This window comes from Leucoraja erinacea, chromosome 18 (assembly GCF_028641065.1).
Source record: "Leucoraja erinacea ecotype New England chromosome 18, Leri_hhj_1, whole genome shotgun sequence".
Lineage (NCBI taxonomy): Eukaryota > Metazoa > Chordata > Chondrichthyes > Rajiformes > Rajidae > Leucoraja > Leucoraja erinaceus.
Genome location: NC_073394.1, coordinates 22,401,552 through 22,413,293, shown reverse-complemented (window position 1 = coordinate 22,413,293; position 11,742 = coordinate 22,401,552). Strand labels below are relative to the sequence as shown.

General features: G+C 39.5%; 1 protein-coding gene across 3 annotated transcripts in view; it reads right to left on the bottom strand.

Annotated features, from left to right (window-relative positions):
* Positions 1-218: 218 nt before the first annotated feature.
* Positions 219-11,742, bottom strand: part of syt7a (synaptotagmin VIIa) — a 383,396-nt gene continuing 371,872 nt past the window's right edge. For all 3 annotated transcript variants that reach the window (XM_055649546.1, XM_055649547.1, XM_055649548.1), the window contains 2 exons: positions 10,777-10,976; positions 219-9,976 (listed from right to left, as the gene is read on the bottom strand). In XM_055649546.1, the coding sequence (XP_055505521.1) occupies positions 9,872-9,976; positions 10,777-10,976 (305 nt within the window). In that variant the 3' untranslated portion in view covers positions 219-9,871. The remainder of the gene's footprint in view (positions 9,977-10,776; positions 10,977-11,742) is intronic.

The window sequence follows — 11,742 nt, the reverse complement described above, 5'->3', positions numbered from 1 at the left end:
TTAGAATGCAAAACATGTAGCTGATTTTTAATGGCCAAATGATTTTACATTTTTATTTACATGTATTTTACTAAACATTGTTGAATGTATTTTTAAATTAAATTTTCATTAACGATAGATTAAACCTTGGCAGTTATTGCCCTGAATAACCTTCCACATGGCACCCAGCGTCAATATCATAGCGTTGTTTTCTAGGTGGTTTCCCACATTGAAAAAAGGCACAGAAAGCAAATGGATGGTTTCCTACTGTTTATTAATCATAACTAGGACTTTTTCCACAAAAAAGAGTAAAATTTCAAAATATATAATCTCAGAAAGAAATACTCTACCATATACATAATATAGATGAAGTCATCTCATACAAAATAATTTACCTTCATGAAGTACATTAGCTACCAAACACAATAAAAATTACAATCTTTATCTATCAGTGTTGTTTGTTGAGGTACCATCTGCACAGTTAATCTGAAATGGATCAGATTACTGGGGGGGAAAGATAAAGAACAGTACAAGGAGACCGGATGAGGACTGAAGTTCAAAGACATCATCTACAAAGGCTGGCTGGAGACAGATACTATATCAATACTAACAGATAGATGTGCTTCTGTATTCAAATATTGCTCAAACTATGAACAAGTCTTATTTTATTTTTATTATGATATAGAACTTCTTAAAAACTTGAATCAGAAGTCAACTAACAGAATAAAGCTCTGTCATTATCCCGATAAAGTACATCTGACTTCAGCCAGACCAAACTGTTTTTTTTTCTATCAATATACCACTTGGCAGCTAAACCTATGCATCATGAATATCCTGTACAAAGTTGGCAAATGTTACATCGCAATTTGTGACAAAGAAGCCATTGCAGTCTCTTTAATTCATCTCTTACAAGAGCGTAAAGATGCCCAGTCCTTTTTTAAAGAAAGGACCAAAAAAAGCAATAAATTCAGGACTGCATCACCTTGCATTAAGATTAAACAGTCTGTACACAGATTTGTAAAAACCTAACCATATATTAATTTATATGAAACTTTGACTGCAGCCAAACTAGCATTCAATGTAAACATAAAATACATCTGTTTATGCTATCCATACCCTGATCACAAGGGATAGGATACTTGCCAAGATTATTTATCCACAAAAACTAAGGCTTATGTTTAAAGCTGAGATCCTTTTTTTGTTAACCATTATAGCCTAGTTCCAAATCTACCACAAATTGTATTGCACACCACTTTCTTCCCCACCCCTCTCCTCCTCCCCACAACACACAGACACAAGGGGAGCAAACTCAAACCTTTTGAAGGCCCACCGTGCCTTAGTCAGGCAACATGTTTCTGTTTGCTTCCCATATTTACTGGCAGAAGTACAGTAGACACATTCTTTCAGCACCAACCGTTTCACAAAGAAAGTAGAAGTATACTTTCTACTTCTTCCTGGTTTTCTGTACATGGTTTGAAAGTGGCAAAGGGAATGTGGTCCACACCAGGGATTAGTCCCAGTTAGGGAGATGGCACTCTGTCGCGAGTTGACTTGCTGCAGTATTCATTGCTTGTTATTGTAATTATTACTCTTGGCGTTTACTTTACAAATCAGAATTCCTTTCCTCCCAAATATTTCCAAACATTGGATACACGCTTTGGTTTGGTTTTTGCTTTTAAATTGAGATTTTTTTTTTGCAAGCTGCTTTTTGTCATTAACTAAACCTGGACCAGCTCTACAGAATAGTACATTTGACCCTGACTGTTGTTGGGAGTCAGGAGGTGATATGGTGAAATCACTTGAGTCAAATAAACGTAATAAGTGTGACCCCCTACAGCCATATACTTATCTTTTTTTTTTTTCTCACAAAATCACATTTTATATCAATTTCCCCTTTCTATTCACTTCCTAATTTTAGGCCAAGAATTTTGTTTGAAGATTAACCAAGTTGGATATCTGATCAGCACGGAAACAAGGAATGCTGGTTTACAATAAGACACAGACACAAATGCTAGAGTAACTCAGTGGGTCAGGCAGCATCCCTGGAGAACGTGGTTAGGTCACGTTTCAGGTCAGGACCCTCTTCAGACCGAGAAAGGGTCTCGACCCAAACCGTCACCTATCCATGTTCCTCAGGGAAGCTGCCTGACCTGCTGAGTTACTCCAGTACTTTGTGTCTGTCTTTGTTTGGATATCTGATCAGGTGGGGTGAAGGAGTTGGGTATATAGCTTCAGTGACCTGTGTTTTCTTTAATTAATGATTAATTCCTATGTCCTACAACAGCACGACAGGTCCTTAACGTACTTTGGGGAGTAATCCCACCTTTTAGATCTTTGTGTATTGTCACATTTGTGAATTCACTGGACACTTGTTCCGATCAATTTATAGCAGGGGGAAGAAAGGAGCTTTGGAAGAGTTTAGAGTTGGTCAATGAATTTGCTCCACTATTTGTCAATCGGAGAGACCCTATTGAAGTGAGGAGTCTAAGCAACATCTCCTGAGCCCGAATAATTCAACAGCATTCCACTGGCTGGTCTGACCAAAATGGGATTCAGCCAACTACAATAAATGAATTTCTGACTTTCCTTTAAACTTCAAGGTGTGTAGCAGGTCACACAACAGCTTTGATTTTCAGTAGCTTTGAAAGTAAGACTAGGCAAAAAACAAAACGTTAACCTGCAAAGAAAATGCAATATCTGGTTTATACAGCAAATGTTAACGGAACCAAGGATCCGTCCTTACATAGGGATAGAGAGTCACTTGTCAAACTGGTGATGGAGAATGAGGAGTAGAAATAACTTGTAATTTAAAAATCATACTATGCATCTTTGTTAAAATAGTGGCCTGGGAAATTCATACAAATTCATTTGTATGCTGAAAATCAATTAGCACCGTATCACTCCATTGATGTTCAAGGTTCTAGCTAAACATCTGTCGTTAAAAGTTTTACTGGAAATGTATCTAGCACATACTACAAAACAATTTGGCAGGGAGCAAACAGCTAGAGAAACACACCTGAGACTAGTAAGTTGGCATTTGATCTTTGTATTAGCATTGGGGGGTCACTTATCCCTATTAAGGGGGTCTTTTCTCTCTATAAACAGTAGCCAAACCGTCTCCTCATTTGGGAATAAGAAAAGGCCTGGTTATTAAAAAAAGACAATGTCCCTTGAAATCTGCCATTTTATATTGGGTGGAATTCCAAGAGATGTGTTGTGAAATGGGTTGTACAAAATGGCAAAGAATTATCACTTTATGATCAACTCCTGTCTGACAAGGTCAAACTAACCAGCCCAAGGCAGAACATCTTCCAAACCCTATCCTCCTCACCGCTTGAGTGTGCTTTAACTAACTGCAAGAGAAGCAAATATCCCTAAATCTTAATCTAAATCAAATATTCAGGAGATGTGAGATCATTCCCTGATAGAATGACAGTGACCCTGTTTGTAGAGGCAATGGTCAGTGTACAGCTGGGGTGGACCAAGATATTTACAGTGTGGTCCTTCATTCTGGATGAAGTGTCAGCCACTACTCACCATCAAAGGAGGAGTGCTGGACTGTTCTTTCAGATGAAGCATTAAACAGGACTTTTGATGTCCTTATCAGTGGGATGTAAAATATCCTATGGCATTATTAGAAGAGCAATATTATTAACTCAACCATTCTGTTTATCCCACAGTCAAGGATGCAGCCAAATCATCCATTTTATCCATAACCTGCTGCCCTGCATTTCCAAGATTACCACTACAGCCACTGCATTGTTAAAGTACTTCAGTAGCAGTAAAGCACTTTGGGGATCCTGAGGTCAAGAAAGAAGCTTGTATAAATACAAGTCTTTCTGCTTTTTTGTCTGAGCGACATTGTCAGCCAACACACAGTGGGCTGTGGGAGGTGTTGCTGTTGTCTGAGTTACTTGGATGGCATTCCTGCTTGTAGGTGATTATCTGGATTCACATTGGATGTGCAGTGCAGGGACAGATGATCCAAGCTCCCATTTATGCTCCACACAAGCATTATCTACCCTACATTATCCATCTCCACAGCACCGCCTTCTATTCCGTCATCCCGGGAATTTGTGAGGTTTTCTCTCAATTGCATTTTGTGCATATGGTGCCTAGGAAACACAACCTTGGCTAAGGTATTGAAATCTATTGGAAATCATCCTAGGTGTTACACTTTCAACTTTTCATCTGATCAAATCAAAATAATTTGCAAATATACCATAAATTAAATGCCCAATGGTTTGCTAAGATGACAAAACAAAATTGCTCGTGTCAGCTTGTGAGAAAGATGATACTTCTACTCCCAAATTGCACTAATCTTCATAAGTTCAAATCAAAAGAGATGTTGCAGGCATGTCCATGGTAATGATTGCTTGTTTAAAAGCTGCTGGGATCAGTAGAGCCACATCTATACTCTTCTATATGCACAATGGAACCATTTTGAATTGCAGGGGGGTTATAAGAATGTAAGAAAATGATGAGGAAATGAAGAGGGCTAGGAGAAGGGGCCACAGGATGTAGTCAGTCCCCACTCCCCCACGAGTCTTGTTACTGCGATGATTCACACCAAAACAATTCCATCCAGTGACTTGACCTTTATGTGAACACAATCTCATGGGACCAGCTAACCAAGCAGATACCTACAAACCTGGTCATTTAAGTGCCTGAAAGTCATTAATCCTACAAATAAAAATGGAAGGTTTTGTTGGCTATTGAAGAAAAAGAACATTATTTAAATATGATTAACCCTCCACTAAAAAAATCTGGATAATTTAAAGCCATTTTACTGGATCTCAGCAAAGGTACAATTTTTGTAGAATGAAAGTAAGTTTTCTTAAACATGTTTTGTGTGTCATTGAAACATAATTTTAGGAGAACTTAATACATAGAATAATTTCTTCAAAATTCTGTTAAAATAGACATTGCGGAGTAGCCTCGAAGGGCCGAATGGCCTATTTCTGGCCATACGAAATGTAAGGGGATAAAAGGGAAACAAGATAAGTGATTCAAAATTATGACAAGATTAGATGTAGTCACGAAAAGAGAGATCAAACCTGGTAAAAGATTTAAAAATAACTTGTAAATGACAAAGCCTGAATGGGACTCTTGTAACATGGGGAGAGAGGTTTCTCTCTGTAAGGATGGTGACTCCCATGAAAAGAGGGAAGAGGAGAACGAAGAGACAGCAGATGCTGAAACCTTGAACAAAACGTTCGCGGAACTCAGCAGGTCAGGCAAGGGGAATGGATCAGCTTTTTGGTCATTGTCATTTCGGGTTGGCACGGTTCATAGGATGTTTGTCCATTCCCTCCACAGGTGCTGCCTGACCCGCTGAGTTCCTCCAACACTTTATTCTTTGAAAGGAGTAAAGTGGAGAGGAGGTGAATGTAATACAAACTACAGAACTGCTTGCAGGAACACTCACATTTAACTGTATTACATAGATAGAACAGTACAGCACAAGAACAGGCCATTCGGCCCACAAAGTCTGTGCCGAACATGATGTCAAGACTGACTTTCATCTACCTGTAAATAAATCATATCCCACTATTCCCTGCATATCCATGTGCCTATCCAAAACTCTCTTAAATGCCACTTTTGTATCTGCCTCCACCACCATCCTAGGCAGCGTGTTCCAGGCACTCACCACTCTCTGTGTAAAAAAAGTTGCCTCGCACAACTCTTTTAAACGTTGCTCCTTTCACCTTAATGCTATGGTGTATCTCTAAAGTCTAAAGACATTGTGGGCTGAAGGGCCTGTTCATGTGCTGACACAGTTATATGAAATATCCAAATGCCACACAGGCAGCACCCAAGGTCAAGATCAAATTTGGATCTCTGGAATTAAGAGAAAGTGACACCAATTTCCGTGGCAGCCTGCTGCTTAAATTGTGTTCCAAAATCTTAACGCAGGAATTTAAATCATCTTTATAATTTAATGTAGCCAAATGGTTTGGTTTATCATTATTGTCACATGTACTGAGATACAGTGCAAGACTTTGTTTTGTATGCAAGTCCCACCATGCTCACCAAATACGGATTAACTACATGCCAAATGGGGACTAGGCACTGTAATAAATAAAAGGAACATTAGCTAAATTAATTCTGTTTAACATATAATCAACAGCATCAAAAAAAATTAATATGACAACTGAGGAACCTGAAAATATTGATGAAGAAAACGTAAACAATGGCCATCATGCCTCTGAGGAATTCTTGCATCACTTTGTAATCTTTAAAGCATGTTTGGCAGACAGTGAATGTTTAGTGAAGGTTTACTACTGAAAATATACTCTTTGAAATGTTCCCTAAAATATGGAAGATATTATAATTCTCTCATGATTTTAGGGTTTTCTCACCACAATATCAAATCATTAAAAGCAGTAAAAATCATTATTTATTTTCCTTAGAGTTGGGTCAGTGGGAAAGGCTGTGAGGAGCGGGAGACAAGGGAAAGTTTGATAAACTCAGTATCCAGTGCCAGGTAAGCCCAATATTGAAAAGGATTTTAATTAAGTAATATTTTAATTATTTGAAATATGTTAGATTAGTGAATGCCTTAGATCCTGGTAGCGAACATCATTTAAACTTAGTATCCTAACACACAAAAGGATAGTAAAATGTTGTCACTTGGGGATTGGAGTGAGCAGAGAGGAGGGCCATTTGTAGCATGGCCGTCCCAACTATAACAATGGTTTTTGCTTACTGTGTAGCCCTTTGTCATTGCTCACTTTGTTGTGAATCTTCCTGATTCTTTTTCTTAATTTAACCCAGACCTTTGGTAATATTTATCAACAACTCCTCACTGTGCCCCTGAGTATAATTTGCCTAGAAAAGAGGAAGAATAAAACCATTAGAATATCTCAGACAGGGGATGTGTTATTGCAAAGGCAAGCCAATCTAGAGCAGTTGTGTGTGCTTTTGGTTGTGTGGAGGACTAAAACCAAAATGCTGATGTTCATCTGAAGGGTGCATCTTAGCTTGCGAGGTGAAAATCAGAATGTTTTCACAGGTTCACCTGTTACTGTAGACTTCTGCTAAATATAAAATTAATACCACTCCATTGGGGATATGGGATTTCCTTCTTGAATTTTGCAAGTGAATGAGGAACATTCATAAATAATTGGGGTACTTTGAATAAAGGCTTTAAAGGACTGGGATCAGAAACACCAAATGTTTACGCTCCCCACACTGAAGGGAGTACTAGCATTATGAAACCAAATCTCGACACATGTGATGCAAATGTAGAACTTCGATCGAGAGGAGTTGATTGGCAACATAAGATCAAGAATCAATGAACGCACAATCACGTCCTTCATGCCTAATGTTCTCTCTGATAAATAAAACTAGATGTACAATCGGAAAACATACTCTTACCCAAGAGCGGAACTCACTATCAAAACATGGAGGGGACGGGGGACACTATATTTTGGCGGCCACTCGTGCATGTGCACACTCACACACGCGCGCGCGAGGCTTCGGAGGCTTAATCCAGCGTTAAAAGCGGAGATTTTAAAATCGGGATCACAAAAACTTGGGGGGAATGTCCCCCACCTCTCAAAACATGGAGGGGACGTGTCCCCTCTGGCCCCCCCGGGTTTTCCGCCCCTGCTCTTACCTACCAATCTTCATAGAACCACAGCTTAAACAGAGTCATTTAATGGGATCAATATGGATTTAGGTGCAAGATATAGGAACATATGGCTCAGAGTTAAATGCTGGCTCATCATCTCTCGATTCATATAAAGCCCGGACTGTTGGGAAGATGCTATCACTCACTTAACAAGAAGTGACTGCGGGTAGAACTATCCCTGTTCTAATTAACATGGGATCACGGCATAAATGGGCCATAATATGGGACATGGCCCTGGCAGCAACACAAGAAATACTCTGAGTGAATGTGTCTATATATTTCCACAGATGATGGCTATTTCTAGCAGATATTATCAACATACTGTTCAGAACAGACTTGGTTTAGCATTGGCTGATATTGCAAGAGATTTACTTGATAACTAACTGTACATGATCACTCCCTTTGTTGGCCCAATATATCCCCGAAGCAAAAATAGATTTGGGGATTGAGACACAAGGAACTACAGATGTACTTTACTAAGGATTTTTGAATTCAATTTCTCTGCCTGAAATTCTACATTGTGGAGCACACATTGTAGAGTGGGAACAGGATGTGAAATGGTCATGATTTTTATCTCAAGACCCCTGCCTGTTGGAAACATTGCTGTATTAGTAGATCTGTAAGAGTAGCTCAAAGCCAACGGGAGCCTGTCACCTATTTTCAAAAACATGCCTCAAATTGGCAACCAAAGTTGAATTCCAGATCCCGTCATAGAGTCATACAGCATGGAAACAGGCCATTCGGCCCAACTTTCCCATGCCAACCAAGATGCCCATCTGTACGAGTCCTACCTGTCCGCATTTGGTCCATAGCTTTCCTACCAATGCACCTGTCCAAATCTCTTTTCAATGCTGTTATAGTATCTGCTTCAAATACCTTCTCTGGCAGCTCCTTCCATACACCCGCACCACACTCACTGCGCCACTTCAAATAATACTCTATACTGCACTGAGATACCTACATTTTTTCTATGAAGTCTACGTTGCAGTTAACTATTCAGTGGCCCAGAACAAGATGCAATATCCGATTCTCTGATTGGAAAATTAGATCTTCAATTAACTTCTCAGTCTGATTGTGATAGAGACATGTAAATCAAGAGGAGGATAGGACAGGGATTTTGTTGTTGGTGTTGTTGTTAAGAACTCTGGATCTGTGCTCAGTGTCTATGCGGCACTGCCCCAACCCCAGCCTTTAGCCTTCATAAATTCATCCAAATAACCCAAATGATGGAATTTTACTCACCACCAAATAATGTTGTTTTTCATGCACCTGATAATACAGAAGTGTCCAGAAAATGCATGGTGATCTACAATGTTACTTGACAGTACTTTTACAGGAATATCAATACAATATTTTACAATTGCTATCTGTCGCCTTTGGATTGGCAGGCAAATACTGTGTGCAACATTATAGATTTTCTGCATGGTAATCCTTTGGGATTTTTGTTTTCCAGTACAGTAGCTCTATAAGGCCTGGATGAAGGAGAAGCAAGTTGAAATACTGTGTAAACCAGACATTGCCCACTTAAAAACCACCTCTAGAAACCCCAAATCCCTCCATTGCATTTTTTTTTTCATAACCAAATCTGTTAATTTTAAAAAGTGCAGAGAAAATAACCCACGCATTAAGGGCGTGGCTGAATATTCTTTTGTGTGCACCAAAACACACTTTATACAGTTACTGACACACAACACACACACAGAGACATACACAGATTTTAAATTCCTGTTTTCTCATGTTTCCTCACCCTCTAGGTTAATCAAGATAAATAAAAAAGTAGTCTTTAGAACCATAAGCATAAACGTCTGCACCAGAAAATTAAAATACCTTCTTATTTTGGAAAAAAAATGACACGTAATTTTTTTTTTCCAAAGCTATAAACTCGCTCACTACTGGAAGAACAATTTGCTTTTTTTTTGTCACCGGAAAAATTGAAACTAAAAGTCGAAGCCATGTGACTACTCGCCGCGAACACAGAATGAGTTGTATCGCGACCAAAAAATGCAAATTTCTTTTGTCGAGGGAGGAGGTTGGGGTGGAGGGTGCAGAGTGCTGGGTTGGAGATGGTCGTTGAAGCACAAGGTGGATATGACCTCTCGACTTAAAAAAATGTCCCTGGCAGCTCAATGCTATAAAGTCCATGGTGTATGGATTGGCTGCTGGACTCCCAGATTGATGGCTGAGTAATCCATGACGTTAGTCCAGGTGCTTCATTGTGCATACTTAAAATGCAAACTTCTTTGATTTGATGAAAAATCATGCCTTGAGTTGATGCCACTGAGCCACAGCGTGTCGTGGTCTCCCAATCATATCCTTCCAATGCTTGACCTCACCGGGACCGCTTTTCCAAGATAAGTAAATCTGCGGGCGATAAAAAGCAACCAGCCAATTACACAATGTGCAAGGTCATAGCCGTGTTTGGTTCAAAGTTGATCCTTTTTTCTCAGAATTTTCCTCCCTTTTTGTCCCCACATGCATTGTACATGTGCAAGACATTGGTGAGGACATATTGGTGTTCATTTTTGGTCACACGTTTATGGGAAAGATGTTGTTAAGGGTGCATAAAAGATTTACGAGGATGTTGCCAGGACTCGGGGCCCAAGCTATAGGGAGACGTTGAGTAGGTGAGGACTTTATTCCTTGGAGCGCAGGAGGATGAGGGGTGATCTTGTAGAGGTGTATAAGATCATAGGCATAGATGGGGTAAATGCAGAGTCTTTTACCCAGAGTAGGGGAATTAAGAACCAGAGGACATAGAGGAGAAAAAGATTTAATAGGAACTTGAGGGGAAACCTTTTGTGCACAAAGCATGGTGGGTGTATGGAATGAGCTGCCGGATGAGGTAGTTGAGCAGGTATTATCACAACGTTTATGAAATATTTAGACATGTACATGGATAGGACAGGTTAGGGGGTGCATGTAGAGGCTTCCGTGTAGACTGCACCTCGAATATCATTCACAGTTCTGGACTCCAGGCCTCAAGTAGAACATCCATTCTATAGAGGGTGTGAGATAAAGGTTCCCTAGATTGCTTCTGGACAGGGGTATAGCTATTTGAGGAGATAATAAGAAGACTGCTTTTTTTTTTCATAAGAATGAGGAGATACGTCTTGGATTATTAAGGGAGGAACACTGTGTTTAATGTTGGTTCAACTCCGTACCTTTCCAATAACATCATTTCTGCTCAGCCTGTCTTTATCCATCACAGTAATTATAATAGTTGTCTCCCTCAATATTTCTGTTGGTACGTCGAACGCGAAAGACTCATTAAAGATGGGGTTTAAGCATCTCTTCATCACAGCTGTTTTCTTCTTTTCCACTTTCTTGTCTTTGTACATGAGCCAAACTTTAACATAGGGATCTGTGAATAAAGAAGACCACAGAGCAATTAATTTAAATTACTTTTTACAGCTATGATCAATAATATGATAGTTGGATTGAGTACAAACATTACTTCTTGTGATGGTGAAAAAGTAAGTAAATACGAAAATGTTGCTTAGAAAATGTTTGCAAACAGGAACAGCCTGTGACCTCATAAATGTAATAGCAACATATAACGGCACTGGAGAAGACAAAGGGTATATTTCACAGACATTTGGACCTCTGCTTAAGTTCAGCTGAGATTAATGAGAACATTATCTGTCGCCATTAACATTTCAACAGTTTAGCAGCTGTATGTTTGGACTATTGCCAGATTTAAATAACCACAACCACCAAGCAATTGTTCGGAATTCAGCAATTTTGTTCCCAATAAAAAACTATGAACAACAAAAGCTTAACTTTTATGGCCTAGTGAAATGTAAACTTCCTTCAGTGCCTCATCCAATGTTAAAGTCATTCAGCATAAAAACAGGTCCTTTGGCCCGATTCATCCGTGCTGTCCGAGATGCCCCATTTAGTTTAGTTTTTAGTCTAGTTTAGAGATACAGCGTGGAAACAGGCCCTGTGATCCTGACTATGGGTGCTGTGTTTGTGGAGCTGGCACGTTCTTACTGTGATGCTCGTGGCTTTCCTCCAGGTGCTCCGGTTTCCTCCCACATCCCAAAGACATGCGGGTGTGTGGGTTAATTGGCTTCTGAAAATAGTCCCTAGTGGATAGGAAGTGGATGCGAAAGTGGGATAACAAA